The sequence below is a fragment of the Sinocyclocheilus grahami genome, unplaced genomic scaffold (assembly GCF_001515645.1).
Source record: "Sinocyclocheilus grahami isolate Dianchi unplaced genomic scaffold, SAMN03320097.WGS_v1.1 scaffold86.1, whole genome shotgun sequence".
NCBI lineage: Eukaryota > Metazoa > Chordata > Actinopteri > Cypriniformes > Cyprinidae > Sinocyclocheilus > Sinocyclocheilus grahami.
The window spans coordinates 973,053-991,547 of NW_015505265.1; the positions used below are offsets into that span (position 1 = coordinate 973,053).

At 36.0% G+C, this 18,495-nt stretch overlaps 2 protein-coding genes across 3 annotated transcripts in view; one reads left to right on the forward strand and one right to left on the reverse strand.

Moving 5' to 3' along the window:
* Positions 1–6,521, reverse strand: part of rtkn2 (rhotekin 2) — a 9,546-nt gene extending 3,025 nt beyond the window's left edge. The window contains 10 exon segments of the mRNA XM_071582387.1: positions 2,187–2,255; positions 2,257–2,322; positions 2,434–2,540; positions 2,618–2,712; positions 2,813–3,013; positions 3,127–3,244; positions 4,181–4,234; positions 4,333–4,385; positions 4,528–4,715; positions 6,403–6,521. Of these exon segments, the coding sequence (XP_071438488.1) occupies positions 2,187–2,255; positions 2,257–2,322; positions 2,434–2,540; positions 2,618–2,712; positions 2,813–3,013; positions 3,127–3,244; positions 4,181–4,234; positions 4,333–4,385; positions 4,528–4,715; positions 6,403–6,420 (969 nt within the window). The 5' untranslated portion in view covers positions 6,421–6,521.
* Positions 5,258–17,857, forward strand: znf365 (zinc finger protein 365). Of its 2 annotated transcripts, none has more exons than XM_016274370.1 (5): positions 5,258–5,422; positions 10,355–11,082; positions 15,263–15,434; positions 17,243–17,289; positions 17,627–17,857. In XM_016274370.1, the coding sequence occupies exons 1-5, from the start codon at positions 5,417–5,419 to the stop codon at positions 17,766–17,768; spliced, it is 1,095 nt and encodes a 364-aa protein (XP_016129856.1). In that variant the 5' UTR covers positions 5,258–5,416; the 3' UTR covers positions 17,769–17,857. The 2 variants fall into 2 exon arrangements, with proteins under 2 accessions (XP_016129856.1, XP_016129857.1); XM_016274371.1 differs by lacking the exon at positions 5,258–5,422 and adding an exon at positions 7,387–7,639.
* Positions 17,858–18,495: the final 638 nt, after the last annotated feature.

An 18,495-nucleotide genomic window follows, 5' to 3' on the forward strand; every position in this document is an offset into this window, starting at 1 on the left:
GGATCTTTATCATTATAGGGTGGTTGTGTACACAAACTGCCAACACACATTTCAGTTCAAACTACTTGTAAAAGTGCATGTAGCATCCTATGACCCCTTTAATATGCTAATTTTACATTTATAGCCAAAATAGTCAATATAATTTAATATCGGATTCTGCCATTATTGGTCATAACATAACCTATGGTTACTCGGTTTTGGTTTCAGGCCAGAATAGTAATATTGGTGAAGCAGTGCTGTTTTAGTAGGGATGTAACGATTAACCGCGACATTAAAATATGTGACGATTCCAATCGGTTGAGATGCTAAACAAATCGCGATTCATTTAGGGGTAGGAGTTTATATGAATGCATGTCTGAGGAGAATTTACTGTCTTTCGAAAAGTTTAGATGGTATTTTTTCTTTTCATCTTGCCTCTGTATAACGCATATTAAAGTTTATAAGTGCAGCGCTGCTTTGTTTACAGCCGAAACCAAGGAAACGCTTTAAGCGCCACCTGCTGGCAGAGAGTGAATCTGCGTCTCATTCAGCTCATCCGCTGTTTCATGCAGATATTTTTATGCATGGTTTCACAAAGCTGAAGTCAAACCATTCTATTTTTGCTTCAAATTTCGAAACTATACAGTGTAATTTAGATTAAAAACTGCTCATGTTGCATGTATGCAGCATCTTTGTTTGGATCATGATTAAAATGCAGTTGTTGCCTCTAATTTTAAATGGAAAGAGCACAGACAAAGCCTTATTTTGTGTATATGAACAGATTTCTTTATTTGGTGTTACTTATTTATTTGATTTGGGGCTTTCAATGTAGTTTTTTATTTACATTTACATTATATTTAAATTTTGTTATTTAGCAGACGCTTTTGTCCAAAGCGACCAACAAATGAGTACAATAGAAGCAATAAAAACCGACAAAAGAGCAATAATTTACAAGTGCTATATTAATGTATTATTATAGTGTTATATTTCAGTTTCACAAAGAAACGTACAGTATTTTGTCCAAGCAATAATAAAAGGACACATTTAATTTATAATTTGTCTTAAATCTCATTTTGTAAAAAAATAATAACCGTGAATCGAATCGTGAAATCAAAATAGTAAATCGAATCGTGAGTTGAGTGAATCGTTACATCCCTGTATTTTAGTATTATTTATTATATCTTATAGTGTTTATTAAAGCTGCAGTCCATAAGTTTTGCCTCTGTCGCCCTCTCTGTTTGAAAACCTGGAATTGCAGCTGTGTGTGGAATTATCTTCCTTGCTTGGGTTGTGAGTTGGCACGGCTCCAGCGCGGATGAATCTAATGTTCTGATTGAAGAGTATGTGTGGCAGTCAGTCACCGCACCGGTGTGGAATGGATATTTACTGTAATCACAGATTCTAGCCTATTTCTTGGTATATATGACTCAAATAAGCATTTTCACCGTATATTTCCATCTGAACAAGCAACAAGTCTGCCACGTTTGTTCTGACCAACTGAGGAAAAAAGCATTACAATAAATCGCGCTACCAATGGTGATTAAGTGTAACGATCGGTTAGCTCGTATCACATCAAACCGTGCAAATTATTATTGTTATACTTTATTCTCAAATTGTTAATGTTAACAACATCAGCATTACGTGACTATAGTTTTGAACACTGGCTGGTTATGTAACTTACTTGCTCAAATATTGATTTCAGATAATTTTTAACCCCCCCAAAAAAAGTTACGGACTGCAGCTTTAACATTTTGAATTAGCTTTCATATTTAGTTTTTATTTTAGTAATTGTTTCATGTGCTTTTACCATTAATTTATTTTAAATTTCTATAAAGCTTCAATTTATTTTTATTTTAGTCATTTTAGCACTTCAAATTATTTTATTTACGTTAGGTGCCAAGACAATATTTCTAATTACTCTGAAAGTTTTTTTTTTTTAAATCTACTATTTGATTTATTTATTTCAAATAATTAAGTTTAAAAAAAAAAAAAGTTTTACTTAACAATAACAACACTGGTTCAAAACAAACATCTTGTTCTTTTTGAAATAAGTACACTAATGAATCATGCACGTGACCTGGATTTTTTTCCACAAACAAAGGATTTATTTTGATTTTAAATTCAAACACAATAGCACACTTGATCTTAGACAAGAAAAACACATTGTGAAATAAGAATAAAAAAGCCATTTTAAAAATGTTTCTTACCATATTTATGGGAATAATGAGGCTGGGCTCCACTTTTGCTTGGATTTCTTCAGGTGAATAATAGCATGACTGGCATCTGTCTGGCCTTCAGCACACAGTAAAGCTTACAGCGGCGCTGCAAACCCTCAATGCTTTGCTAAGTGGAAAATCAAAACGCTGATCTTACAAATTTTATTTTATTTAGAAATGTTAGTTTGAATTGTTGTGGCATATATTCTTCCTAGAAAACCACAAGTTCCTGTCTTACCTGTTGGCTCAGGTATCCGCTCATCATGTCTTGTGTCATGCAGTCAGCTTGTGCCACCAGCTTACAGCACAAGTTACCATACAACGGCAGCCATGATGAAGCCTCCACTGACAGACCAATGGCAGAAAGTCAATCAGAACCACTGTGCAAGTCAATTATTAAAATGTGGCTTGTTTGCTCTTACCATTTTGCAGGATTATAAGGGAATGAGACTGGAAAGATCCCTCTGCCTGCTCCAAAACCAGTGTGGTGTACGCCAACAATGAGTATCGAGCACCTCTGTCACAAAAACAGAAACAGATATTACAGACATTTTACTAATATTACTAATCTAACAAAAAAAAATTTATAGGTAATGAACATATCCATCCTTGCATACAGTGGTATTGGGTTGGACTGGAGGAAAGTGTCTGGATCTCCTCCATCTAGAAGAGGGCAGAGTTTCCTGCCTGAGGATCTGCTAAAAGAGGAGCGCAGCTTCCTGGCCAGTTTTTTTGGAGTGTTGACAATGGTCGTCTCCTCCTCCAGTCCACAGCTATACAGCTCAAATGTCAGTTCAAAGTCTGGCTTCGCTTCAGAGCTGTTGAAAATATTGAAACTGAGCTCAGAACTCAGAGGCTATTCAACAGTCAGGCTATAGTTCTCAAATCACTATAGATTTGCAGAGAGAAATAGGGTAAGCTGAGAACTTACTAAATTTTGACACCTTCAAAGCAAATATCAGTCACTGAGGGATCTGCAATCACCATTTCAGTGTCAAAAATCTCTGAGCCAATCTTCATCAAACAGAAAACTGCCACCCGCTGCACATCTGTTGGGTTCAGATACACATGACAACAGCATAAACAGCTATATGAACATATTTGCATATATTTTTAATACCATTTAAAATATCTGGTTTCCATTTTAATATACAGTGGTGTGAAAAAGTGTTGGCCCCCTTCCTGATTTCTTATTTTTTTGCATGCTTGTCACACTTTAATGTTTCAGATCATCAAACACATTTAAATAGTAAAAGATAACACGAGTAAACACAACATGCAGTTTTTAAATGAAAGTTTTTATTATTAAGGGAAAACAAAATCCAAAACTACATGGCCCTGTGTGAAGAAGTGTTTGCCCCCCTGTTAAAACTGTGGTTTATCACACCTGAGTTCAATTTCTCTAGCCACACCCAGGCCTGATTACTGCCACACCTGTTCGCAATCAAGACATCTCTTAAATGGGACCTGCCTGACAAAGTGAAGTAGACCAAAAGATCCTCAAAAGCTAGACATCATGCTGAGATCCAAAGAAATTCAGAAACAAATGAGAAAGTAATTGAGATCTATCAGTCTGGAAAAGGTTATAAAGCCTTAATTTTTGCAGTCTTCATTGTCACACATTGCTTCAGAAATCATTTTAATATGCTAATTCGGTGCTCAAGAAACATTTCTCATCCATTTTGAAAACAGCTGCTTAGTATTTTTGAGGAAACGGTGATAATTTTTTTCAAGATTCTTTGATGAATAGAGCAGCATTTCATAAAAAAAATAGAAAGTGATTGTGACATGATAATGTCTTTACTGTCATTTTTGATCAATAAAATGCCGTTACTTGATAAAGTTATTAACTTCTTAACTTTTAAATGGTAGTGTGCAAGCAAAACCATACATTTATTACAAGTAATAAAATCAAAACAGGCACCATTTGTCCATAACATTAGCAAGGACGGGATATTTTTATAATAATTACAATATATACTTACTCCCTTTGCTGTTAAAATGTTCTGTATCTTTCCAAAACAATGGAATTCGCAGGCTTGGATAAGCAAAAGAAAATTACATGAACCAAAGACAAAGTGATATATTAATACATATAACAGACACGGTTATAAAAAGAGAAAAGTTGTTAACTTACCAGATATGGCTACCTTTCCCTTACAAGGGATTTGGTCCAGAGAGTCTGAGGACCTAAAATAAAAGAAACAAGAATTTTAATGACCCTTTATTTCTTATATGCATCTCTGATAATAATTAACATTCAAATTAAAACAACTTTCCACTAAATACTCTCAGCAAAAAGAACAGCTGGCAATACACCTGCTGCTCTAACCTTTTGATGTCCTGCTGCTCCTTCCTCCTCTGGGCTTCACTCATGTAGGCTTTAATTTGGGCATTACAGGTTAACAGACTCCTGGAAGCATCCAACACCTGCTCTTTTTTAGTGCAGGCAACCAGAAGCTTGTAAGCCCCAGCTCTCATCTGCATCTCAAACTCCAACTTCTCCTGAATATCACAGTCCTATTGAAAGGATGCAATCCATCAGTCAGGAGAAATAAAGTAGCTTTATGGACAAGTGCTCTCAAAACACAGTTCTGGGTATAAAGACTAGAGGAAGAACGTACTGGGAGAGATTCATGAAGAGATGAGATATGTGACCCTGGACCACAAAACTTTAAGTCGCTGGGGTATATTTGTAGCAATAGCCAAAAATACATTGTATGGGTCAAAATGATCGATTTTCTTTTATGCCAAAAATCAAAAGGATATTAAGTAAAGATCGTGTTCCATGAAGATATTTTGTTAATTTCCTACCGTAAATATATCAAAACTTAATTTTTGATTAGTAATATGCCTTGCTAAGAACTTCACTTGGAAAACTTTGAAGGTGATTTTCTCCTTTTTTTTGCACCCTGATTCCAGATTTTCAAATAGTTGTATCTCGACCAAATATTGTCCTACCATAACAAACCATGCATCAATGGAAAGGTTATTTATTCAGCTTTCAGGTGATGTACAAATGACCCTTATGACTGGTTTTGTGGTCCAGGGTCACATATTGGGCACACCTGGTCTGACTCTGGACACTGAAGAAATGAAAATGATGCAAAGTAAAGTAACATCAAAACAGATGAAAGAGAAGAGGAGCTCACCCTCCTCTAAGCTATTATCATATAAAAGGAAAAGAGGGTCTCTGACAACCAACAACGACGCATGGATTGATGAAAGTTAGTGGAAGTCCGACTCATTTCTGCGAATCGGTTCTTTTGAACAGTATGTTTTAAAACTTCGATTCAATGATTCTTTTGTCCATAACCATGTGGACCCCGGTGTATTACATTTAATCATTTAGCAGATTTTAGTATCGGACCTATAGCGCTTTTTAACCAAAGCGACTTACAAATTAGGACAATAGAAGCAATCAAAACCAACAAAAAAAGCAAAAAATATGTAAGTGCTGTGACAAGTCTCGGTTAGTTTGACTGTAACGCAGTACACGAAAAAGAAAACAAGCCGATAGAAAAGAAAAAGAATAACGTAGAGAACGCAAGGTTAGTGTTAGAGGGTAATTTTTTAACAAAAAGAAAACAAGCAGTTAGAACAGAATACACCTGACTCCAGAGGAATCAGACTTTGATCGGATTTTGGTTTAAATGAGTCAGGAGACTTGTTGACGCGAGGACTGTTCGCAATGATTCGGTCCGAGTCGTGAACCGAAGGGTTCGGTGAATCGGTTCAACAGATTTAAAGTTCGATTCACATGAAACGATTCGTTCACGTGAGTGGATGGTGAAGAGGAATCGGACAAAACAACCTAAACACTCACACTTTCTAAAACGCAATGCTAATTTTAGAGCTGTGTGATGATGTTTCAGAATTAAATAGACAAGATTATTTTTATTTGCACCGAATCATGAATTGTTTACCCCATTGAGGCATTTCAGTACAGAACACAGAATACCAGTGAAACATGAACACACGCTCCCATACACAGACTACCTTTAGTTTCTTAGAAATCTGTCGTATGTAACGTTACAACAAATGCATGTCTTCTATTATCTGCTGCGTGTCATTCACACTTGCGCGTCGCTTCATATGTCTGTCTTTGGCCTGAGGAAGTATTTAATGAGCCGGTTAGTCTTGAACAATAACAAACACATTCCAGACACGAAAAACCAAAACGTGAGCTTCAGCAACACAAACGGACCTCGTTTTGAAAAAACATGCTTTCTCTTATTCTCCACAGCGAGAGAGGAACACGACGATACCGTGGACCGAGTGGCAATATTTCGTTTAAAATGTTGAATATCCCGCGGCGGACCCATACTGGCCTCTTCCTCAAGACAAGCCCCTCTCGCACAACAAACCAACGGATTACACAACCGCCAATCCACCAATCAGCTTCTTTCAAAGCTCTCCGTTGCCGACACAACAGTTGGGCGATACCATTTTTAAATTCGTACGGGTTGGAATAGCGATACAGCTAAGTAGGTTTGCATTTATAAGTTGGGTTTATTAATACGTTTTTGTAACATTCAAAATAATCACCATGTAAAATACATTTTAAGCATGTTTATGCAAATAGTCATGAAGTGGGTTTGCGTTATCACTGTGGCTTTTGTGCTCATGTCCCCCGTCTGTCTTAAAATAGTTTAAACTGATGGTCTGCCGCACTGTAGTGATGGGAAGTTCGGATCATTTTACCGACTCGGACCTTTGAGTCTCGTTCAGCGAAATGAACGAATCTTTTTTCGAGTCATTTTGTTCATTTTAGCAAAATATAATTAAAATGTTACATGTTACTTCCCTAACACGTCTACTACTTACGCAAACGTTGATCACACTACAAACAATACAAAACTGCTATAAGAAACAGAAAATATTAATTAATTGTTTACCTGGGTCTTCAGTCTATGATTAGCTCACCTCACCTCTTATCTGACAAGTCTTCGGGTTTGGGCTTCTGGGGCTTCACGTGATGAATGAACGACTCAAACCCGAAGACTCGAACCAGGTGAACTACTTGACTATTTCCAGTACAGGACCTATAGGATGTTGCGCATGCGCGACTGAACGAATCACTCCCCGAGACGACTCGTTCTTCCCGAGTCACATTAAAGATTCGTTCAAAATGAACGAATCGTTCAAGAACGACCCAACACTACCGCACTGCATTCTAATGAATCCTCAGTGTTCTGACCGAATCTTTTTTAGAGCGATTGTAATTTAACACATAATTCGATGACATTTTGCACACGAAAACTGCATTCAGCATCATATGAAAAGAAATCAATGTCACCTCTGTCGCTGCTGTCACGCTCATTCTTGACAACGAGGGTCACCACTGGGGTTCGGACAGAAATATCAAGCAACAGATAATCCGAAGGATCAACAGTTTGATTAAAGGTTACAATACACAATCCCACTGGAGCTCGTTCAATAAGGTATGGTTGCATGCTTGGTGTTATAGAAAATGCCAGCTGACTACCTGTCTGATTTCAGACTCTGGCCAGTAGAAGATTTGCATACATTTCTCTAGCAGTTTTAGAAGGTATAGAAAAATTATGGGTCATTAAAATGTGAGATGACACGATCGTCGGTTGATTTAAGCATATAAGTAAACCATTAAAACAAATGCATTTGATCTCACCATAGGTGCATGAATTTGATTAGCCAAAGCTTTACATTAACCAGTTTACGCCGTGGATATGCTAAAGTTAATAGAGAGAACATACTCAAATGCGATTTCGTGGTTATCAGTGGATGGAAATGATCTTGTTTTATTCTGAATTAATATATATATACATATATACAGTATCTCACATTTGTTCTGACACCCCTCACATTTTTGTAAATATTTTATTATATCTCTTCATGTGACAACACTGAAGAAATGACACTTTGCTACAATGTAAAGTAGTGAGTGTACAGCTTGTATAACAGTGTAAATTTGCTGTCCCCTCAAAATAACTCAACACACAGCCATTACAAGCTGTACACTCACTACTTTACATTGTAGCAAAGTGTAATTTCTTCAGTGTTGTCACATGAAGAGATATAATAAAATATTTACAAAAATGTGAGGGATGTCAGAACAAATGTGAGGGTATCTCACTTCTGTGAGATACTGTATATATATATAGCACGCAGTTAAAGGCACAATATGTAAGATTTTTTAATTAAAATATCCAAAAAGAACTTTCAAATGTATCTAGTATGATAAAACAGCGCTGCTTTACCCCACATACGCACGACCGGAAGGAGCGGAAGCGGTCGACTGTGGCATAATAAAAGCTCCGCTGCTTTCGAGCCATGTGTCGCGCTCGTTCAGTGGCCTCATTTCGCTTCGACGGCTTTCAATCTCACCCTGCTTCATTCTACTACATTAATAAATCATTAGCTCATCCATGAACATGATTTCTGCCTGAGTCCCGTCGGATTGTATCGGCTGTGGGGATGAAGACCACAACTCCCATGATTCCACACTCAGGGCCCTATCATACACCCAGCGCAAGGCACGTCACAAGTGTTTTTGATAGTTTCAGCCCAACACAGTTCTCATTTTCCCATTCTGTGCCGCGTTGCTTAAATAGCAAATGCATTTGCGCCCCTTTGTGCGCCTCAATAGGGTGCTGGTCTAAAAAAGAGATGTGTTCAGGTGCATTGTTGGCGCGTTGTTATTTTGAGGAACTGAAAATAGACTGCACCATAGACCAACTCAAACCTGGTCTAAAGTCTGGCGCAATATTTTTTCTTTGTTATTTAAAGAGCGCGTTAGTAAAATGTGCCTATAGGCGGGTGCACAACGAGCATACACTTTGCTTATTACACACACAGGGACGCGCAGCAGCACACAAACATTTTTAAATATTAAAAATTACAGTCCGCCATGTAAATAGCGAACCCGCCATGGCGTGAGCGCAACTGGCTTTTAAAGGGGATGGGAGATGACCGACCGTTTTCCCGTCGTTAAACTAGCAAAAGTGGATTCAGACATGCCCTCAGTGCACCTGCGCCGTGTGCTTTAGACCATGCGCTTAGATCATTAAAATAGGGCCCATAGTCACGGCGTCATCAAACTACGCCATTGCATCTTTGTTTATTTTGAATATGCGCCCTCTAGCGGCGAAAATTACATATTGTGCCTTTAAGTCTTAAGTGTTGTTGTCAGTTTTCTGTCGCCATCAGCATGCTCTCTTTTTTTGTATTTCAGTAAGTTAATATACATTCATACATTGTGTCTGTGTTAGGCCTTGTGAAAAGCTTGCTAGATTAAAATAGCCAGTTAGCCAGCGAGGTTGTCGACCGATATGAGTTTTTCAATGGCCATGCCGATATCTAGGGTGGCCGATATAATATTGATACTGTCCAGGGCAAACTGTCACACATTTACTCCATTAAATATTTCCCAGCTTAGGTTCATTTTAAATAAATTTCTGTATGTGCTACAAAAATCGCTTGAGCATTTCCACCAGTTTTGCCTAGGAAAAAACATGTGAAAAATGACTAAATGTGAGAAAAACACATAAACGTCTCTTTAATACTGAACACAGTTCTTAAATCTTTTACTTATAAATTGAAAGCTACTGTTCAAAATTCTTCTTCTTTTTAGATTTTACCTTCAGAGGCTAACAGCTCTTTGCTAACCAACTCTTGACCAGTTGGTGACCGCTTCACCCATCCTGGCATTAATGAAAAATAAAACGTTTCACATTCATTTTTTTTATGTTAAAAACTTTTTTTTTTCAATATTACTCAAAAATCACAAAGAATGTTGGCATTATATGCATATAATGTGCATTGAGAAAAAAACCTTCACATATTTCTCAAAAATCATTACAAATATTTGGCATTTTTTGCAAGCTGTACCTTGACAGGACAATTTTTAACATATTACTCAAAAATTGCAATAAATATTTGCATTATATAAAAATAATGTGCATTGACAAAACATCTTTTACATTGTACTCAAAATCATTACAAATATTTGCATTATATGCAAATAATATGAATTGACAAGATAATTAAAAAATATTACTCAAAAATCATTACAATTATTTGTATTATATGCAAATAATGTGGATTGATAAGATCATTTTTTATATATTATTCAAAAATCACTACAAATATTTGCAAATATGTAATATTTTTGTTGTTAGGTTATCTGTGTCATGCAGCAGAAAGTGTGCACACGCAACACAGTGCTGTTTGTGAAGAACGGGCAGGTGTGTGGAGCCGGAGCCCCTCCTCAACTTCCTTTCCGCTGCCCTCGATGTGGAGAGCATGAACGATTCCACAGTCTTTCTTCTCTCAGAGCTCACCTAGAATACAGCCACCCGTTCCACACTAAACATGACATCAGCCTCCTATCCACAAGGGATCTCTCTAACACAGAGCGCATGGAAAGTTGCAGACCCTCCAATTCCGACATGCATAAAGTACATGATGCCGGCACGAATGCTAATTCCACTGCTAGAGGAGAGCACAAGCACTTATTCGGTGCTGACCAAACTCCATCGCAGCAGCCCGCAGAGCAAAAGCTCACGCCCCCAGAGAGGAGCCTCAGTATTGGGGACGCGTCGGCCGGAGCCGGAGCCGGACCCCTCTCGGCTCCTGTGGCGTCAGTGGAGAAGAGGCTGGAGGGGATGATGAGGACAGCCAATAGCAGCATGGAGCGACGTCTGCTGCGGCTGAGCTCAGAGCTGGCACAGACAGACACGGCTATCCTGTGTGAGCGCGCTCACTGGCATAACCTGGCCCAGGAGAAACAGGAAGTGCTGGAGCGAGAGCGGGCGCTCAGCCGACAGGTAGACACTGCCGTTATGGTGATCGCCACACTGAGGCAGCAGCTCAGCATCTCAGAGCACGAGTTGGAGAGGAGAGAACAGTGAGTGAAAGATTTAAATGTTATTTAACCTCTGTAAAGACAAGGTGCCAGAACACAGTCCGCGTAATCAGATTCTAAACCCTATAAATTTACTGTATCATATTTGAAATGGAAAAAAAGACCTCTAAATTATCAACATGATTTGCTAATGATTTGTTGTACACAATCTCCTCCATGCCTTCTGTCATGTGATGGATAGTTTGTACTTTTTAGCAAGTAAAAGTCCATTTAGTATACTTATAAAAATGTCCCCCTTCAGGTTGTGTCTTTTTGCTGTGAAAGCTTTACAGATTTTTAGAAACTAAATGTAAGAATAACTTTTATATTGTTAGTTTTATATTGATTTACTGGACTGAAGCAAGTTAGGTTTTAGGGATGTTCATTTGAACCGTTTAGTTAACCGACCGTAAGAATTTTGACCGATTAATACAATCAGTTAAATGGTTTAAAAAGTCATTTAATTATTTATTTTTTCAGTAATTTATCAAAATATTTAAAAAGGTTTGCTGCATGGTTTGTTTTTTAGGGGGGAAAACATAGGCCTAAGTCGCGTACAAGTCGCATTTTATTGTTTCAATCAGAAATAGGCCTAATGCCGACGCGAAATCTTTACAAACATTATAATAAACACTGTAAACATAGCTAGGCTATTTTAGTTCCCCTCACTCCACAACAAAACCTTTCAATTAACAGTATTTAGAAAAGAACAAGAATTAAAAATAAAAGAAGCTATAGCGACATAAACGAATTCATTTCAGGTTATAAAACGAAACTGGAACCAACGTTGGGTCACTCATTCCACACAAAATCAAATGTTTCCGTATTCGCGATGTATTTGAATGGCAAATTATTATTTATTATGTAGCCTAGGCTTCACTCGCGTTCCAATATCCATGCAAAACATTTTGTTTTACGTGGATATTGGAACGCGAGCGAAGCCTAGGCTACACTCGCGTTCCAATATCCATGCAAAACATTTTGTTTTACGTGGATATTGGAACGCGAGCGAAGCCTAGGCTACACTCGCGTTCCAATATCCATGCAAAACATTTTGTTTTACGTGGATATTGGAACGCGAGTGTAGCCTAGGCTTCACTCGCGTTCCAATATCCACGTAAAACAAAATGTTTTGCATTATACTACATCGTTTTTTTCCATATGTTTGACTGACTGTATTTTATTATGATAATGAACAGACTGCATTGTCAAGGCAACTGTGTGCGCGCATGCAGCTCCGGCGCAATCACTTGAGTTTTTTCCTTCTAACAGTGGAAGCAACTACTTTTTTTAGTTCTAAAGATAATCGATATTGTAAAAGGTTTGCCTTTATTTCTGTACATTCACAATAAAAACAAATCTTTGTGCTTTTGTAAAATAAGCCTAAAGAAAAATAGGATGCCGCTTTCTGTCGTCTGTTTCCTTTCGAGCAGCACAAAAATGAACCGAATCTCTTCATACTAGGCTACTTGTTGCACAGTTTTTCTTTCATTTTCTTAATTTATTATTTAAGTAAAAATATGTTTCTCATATAGGCCTATTTAGAATTCTAGCTAGATTTAAATGTTTTCTTTACTTGCCCGACCGGACAAGTTAAGTAAGTTAAGTTAAGTAACATACCTTATTTTAATTAATATTCAGCTATTTTGCTGAATATTCTCATGACGCAAAAAAGCATTCAAAACACCTAAAGAGTGCACGCATTACGTGAAGTCTAGTGCGCTCTTTCACTGCATGATTCAGTCTATTAAAATACATTCAGAAAGATCACAAATTCAAGATATGGGGGCAGAAAATGTATATATTTATACCACTTCATATAGTTAATACATTTCACATTAAGAGTGAATTCATGATTTCCAAAAATGAAATGAATTCCAAATGAATCCAAAAATTACCATGATTACAAATGTAATAGATTTCTTTTTTTTTTTACAACAGTTCAATAAACTAGAAGTTTCTTATGTTTTAGACACCATATTACCTGTTTTTGCACCATTTCGACAACAACTATAATTCCAAACAAAGCCACAGCGCTGTTTTGCGTCTCTGAGCAACATGACTGTGTTTCGTTCCTAAATGAATCAAACGTTTAAATGATTCGGTTCAATCGCAATGACTCGCATATTAACAGTGACTTGCTGCCACCTACTGGCGGTTTTCATTTCACATTTAAAGTAACTTTTTATTATTTAAATAATTTCAAATATCAGTATTCAACGTATTATGTTTAATATATCAAAACATTATTTATGCATTGGTAAAAATAGGCCTTTGTAAAGGTAAATAAAAATATGCAGTATGTAAAATAGAACACTGATTAAAATGTTGCTTCAGAATAAATAGTTTACACCACCAAAAATATTGGTGATGCGGTGGTGCTTTTGTGGGGATATTTTGCATGGAATATTGTCTTCTGATATGAAAAGTTCACTGTATATCTTAAATATAATTTATTACAGTGATGATGTTTTGTTTTTACGTTAAACACATTAAATATTACATATATGTATGTAATATAATGTGTATTTCCATTACAGGTTTAGGTCTTACATTTCATATAAGGTGGTATTAAAAAGGTCTTAAAAAGTCTTAAATTTAACTTGTTCATGTCTGTAGAAACCCTGTGAATAAATAAGCTTTCCATTGATGCATGGTTTGTTATGGTAGGACAATATTTGACCGAGTCGCCGAGATACAACTATTTGAAAATCTGGAATCTGAGGGTGCAAAAAAATTTAAATATTGAGAAAATCGCCTTTAAAGTTGTCCAAATGAAGTCATTAGCAATGCATATTACTAAACAAAAATTATGTTTTTATATATTTACAGTAGGAAATTTACAAAATATCTTCATGGAACATGATTTTTATTTTACTTAATATCCTAATGATTTTTTGCATAAAAGAAAAATCTATAATTTTGACCCATACAATGTATTTTTGGCTATTGCTACAAATATACCCCAGCGACTTAAGACTGGTTTTGTGCTCCAGGGTCACACATATATATATATATATATAGCCTAGCTTTATGATGTTTTTCTCCGCTGGCAGAAGCGCTGCAGGTACGTGATGTGGTATGAAGACCATGTGAATCCTCATGTTCTGTTGTTTGCTGCTTTTTGCGCATGTAAAATGAATCCCCGGAAAACAAATGTTAGTATTTTTAACAGGTCACAGACACTTATCCTTTCTAATTTAATTCAATTCTAATTAAAAATAATCTTGTCGGTTAACGAGCGTCAGTTTTCGGTTAGGAAAAATAACCAAAATGAACATCCCTATTAGGTTTACTTGATTAATGAACACATTTTTTTTAATTTAGAAAAATCATGTTAAAATGTATCAGATATGATACACTAGGCTATTGAGGAATGTTTATTTATGTCTTTCAATCATCATTGTATATTGCATTGCATTAAATGTCTCCCTCCACACATAGCCTACAATAAAATCTACAGAGCTTTGATCATAAAACCAAGCACTAAATATTGTCTCATTAAGACATATTATTGGGAGATGTAAAACTGATAAACTGATATTTATATGTATTGTAAGTTTGTTATACTTTTATAAAGAGTTCATTGATTACAATACATCAGAATTGCATCTTACATTTTGGCCATGCAAATATGAGCAAATCTATCAAATTGCATATTTTTGCTCAGTTTGGACCTCTGAATATTGTGTGTGTGTGTGTTTTTCTTTCTTTCTTATTCTTCAGTGTCATATTACATGAGCCATAAGAAAAAAACTTAATATTTTTATATTTTGTCTTAGGTTCATTAAACTGTTCCATTAAAAAAATCTGATTGTCAGGATTTACAGGGTTAAAAGAACAGCACACATTTATTTTTCAACTTTTATTTCCTCGATGGAACACAAAAGGAAATGTTTAATAGAACGTCCGGGCTGCTCCGTACAAGCATTTTTTGAAGACGTTTTGAAAAGTCTCCTTTTGTGTTCCAAGGATGAAAGAAATCGAAAGCTATAAGATTGGAACATGAGGGGGAGTGTATTATGATGAAACTGAGAAATTGCTCGGCCCTGCTGCTCATTTTTTACATTGGTTTTCTTAGAGGTAACAAGAAACAGAAGGAAACATGACTGTTAAGGGGAAAATAAAATAAAAAATATCTCATAAAGCAGTTCTCTGATAACTACGCTTTACTATATTGCAGGGAAGTTATTACCATCCAGAAGTTTCTGGAAGCAGCGGCGCAGCATGAGATGTGTGGGAAGGTTCGTTTGCGTCAGTTCATTGAGAGCCTCTTGCGGAGGATTTTCCTGGCCGAGAGACTACTGGAATATTATCAGAGCGTCCCCCACAGGCATTATTGCACGGCTCAATCTGTATGTCAATAAAATTTCCATAAAAATGTGTATCTCATGCCTTTATAAAAAAACATTTTTTTATGGTTTTGAAACAATAATTTTCCCCCCAATTAATTTATTTATTTAGTTTGTTTTTTAAAATGTAATTCATTTTGGACTCTTGCATATTAAGTTTTCTTTAGGCCACTCCATTTGACCTAAACAAAATGCATTTTCATAAAAAGGTCGAATCTGATATTGACACGAAGCTTCATGACATTTTATAATAATTAAAAATAGGGATGCACGATATATCGGCCACCATATCGGTATCGGCCCATATCGGCTCATTTTTTCTGTTATCGGTATCGGCCTGATAAGAAAATTTGGCCGATATCTTAAAGCCGATAAATAATGCATTATTTCCTTCAGAGACACTTCAGATGCGCGCTGTTCGTTTGCAGCCTTTTGTGCAATTGTACATTGTAATATTGTGTTTATTTGATGTATATCTGATTTATCTCATATAGAATGCGTTTGGTTAAGTTAAAAGAGCGCTTCAGTTTACCGGTGATCATCTTTAGCTCAGCACACGCAGCCCAAACAGCAGTGCACAACATTAATAACTATGATTGGGAATGTCGTGTATATAAAATTCTAATGAGAACATTATTATAATAAAACGTTGGGAATTCTTTGGGTTTAGTTGCCGTGTTTCAGCGCGTTGTTATGGGAAGAGCGCATCCACAACAGGATCACACATTCTGACTATAGCACGCAATAACTGCATCATTTTGTACATATATAAGTTGTAATATTATGTTTATGTTGTATTAATATTAATCTCAGGATGCATTTCCTTGAGTTAAATAAGCTGCCAGCAAAACGCTTCAGTTTACCATGTTCATTCAGCTCTTCAGCTTCAGCACGCGCAGCTCAACGGCTGCTATTTAAAACAGTGGTATTAATTTGTTACTTTTTCAAAATCATCGATACATTATTAATAACAACAACCACTTGTATTGTTCTCTTATTATTTTCATCAACAATATGGTTTAGTAATTAAAATCATTTAATTATTGTCCGTGCAGAGGCTATTCCGTTTTATTGATCTATGGCGCATTCATTTTGATTCTTTACACGTGTAATGATGTCCAGTGACTTGTTTGCATTATTTATGCATAATTTTATTTATTTGTAAGACTTTTTTATGACTAAATTTGGTAATGGGAGAGTAAAAATATTTTTAAAACGTACACCGTTCAAACTAGGCTGCTTATGTTGAAGTGTTTGGGATGTGGCTTTTAATGATGAGATGTAATCAGGCTCTCAAAAAGTATATAACAATTTGGATATAGAGTTATCGGCCAACATATCGGTTATCGGCTTTCAAAAATAAAGAATAATCGGTTATCGGTATCGGCCAAAATTTTCATATCGGTGCATCCCTAATTAAAAATTTAAAGTAATAATAAAACAAAGACCATGCCTATATTTAAAGAATTTTTGCTCTTTTTTCATGGCAAAAACACTCTTTTTTTTTATTTTATTTTTTCAGTTACACCACCATTTTTCACTTTAAGCCCTCCAAAAATACTAGAATGAATTATATTTCAGAAATTGAAAAAGTATTTTCATATGCATTTTTATATGAATTGCATTTTCAGTGTATTTTTAAACAAGGAAGAGTGTCAAGTCATTGACCCATGTACTGATGTAAAAAAGGAAATTCAATAATGAATCACCTGATATGACCCACTTGTGTGATTTTCCAGCATTGCAATAATGAACTTCTATTTCAGAAATATGTCAGTCCTCTACATTTCTCTAATTTGTCATTATTTCAGGTGCCTCTGCCATCAGAGCCCGGTCCACACAGAATAACACAAAGCAGGTATTACATTATTGGTTTTACTTTAAGAAGGAAAGTCACATTACCCCAGTAATGAGTAATTCATGTAACCATTTGACCTCTAGTTTCCTACACTTAACAACCAGCAGAACATTTTCAGAGCATTTCTATATAAATCATGTCCTTATTTGACTCAAGGCACTCGTTTGGCTTGTAGTAGAAGGATGTCCCCTCTAAGTAATTCATTTGATCCTATCAAGAACGTAGTAGATCATGTTGCCCTGCCATAAATAATAATTACCCTTCTTATTAAACACACTTGGTTCATATGTGCGTTGGATGATAATAATTGTCTTATTTTGCTGTTCTTTGACATCAGCTCTTCAGGAGACCATCTTGAGCAGGATGAAGAGCAGCAGTTACTTGGTCAGTCTGGATGGGGACTGTCTAAAGGTTCTTCTGAGAGACTGGGTTACGACAGCTGGTCCCAGCAGAGGACGTCAGATGGGTATGAGGTTTAGGGACAGAAGTGGAGCTTAGCAATGAATGTACATGCAAATAACACTATTTCAGATATTACTGAAATATGTTGAATATATTAATAATTATACAGTGGAGTCCAAAGTCTGAAACCAGATTGAAAATCTTTTTTTTCTTTTCTGGTAATTACAATACGGTACCATTTGGATGAGTGTTTTTTTTTTTTTGTATTATTATTATTTTTATTTATATAGCACATACTTGTTTTTTTGTTTTTTTTACAAGGATTCATTGAATTGATGAAAAGTGACAGTAAAGAAATTTCTAACAATGAGCAATATTTAAAGTCATGATAGCTTGCAGTTGAGTAGGTGGGCCAGATGTTGATTTAGTAACCATGCTCACTGATTCATTGAGTTTTCATGATTACAAGAACCTGACTACTCCAGTCTGCCTGTATGTTTGTTTTTACATGCAAAATCATTTCAGGTTGCCAAATACTAAGAAATGTTGATATTCATGTTAAATTTTCACTAGAAACAGACTTTTGGACACCACTGTATGTAAATATGAGTTCTACAAAAGCCCAATAAACAACAGCGATGTCCAACTACAGATAGCAGATTAGTTATTTGATACTTGAATGTGATTATAGTCCATCTGTGAAATATTTTAATGATAAGATTTGCTGTAGAATGAACACATGGTGAAGCTGCCCTTTAATTCAAATAGATACAGCTGTCAAGTTGCTAACATGAAGTGAAGCTA

Bases quoted from the DNA above. Each gene is read 5' to 3' on its own strand.
- znf365 (XM_016274370.1), top strand. The intron at 11,083-15,262 runs GTGAGTGAAAGA...ACTATATTGCAG, and splicing joins GAGTTGGAGAGGAGAGAACA to GGAAGTTATTACCATCCAGA. The intron at 17,290-17,626 runs GTATTACATTAT...CTTTGACATCAG, and splicing joins CACAGAATAACACAAAGCAG to CTCTTCAGGAGACCATCTTG.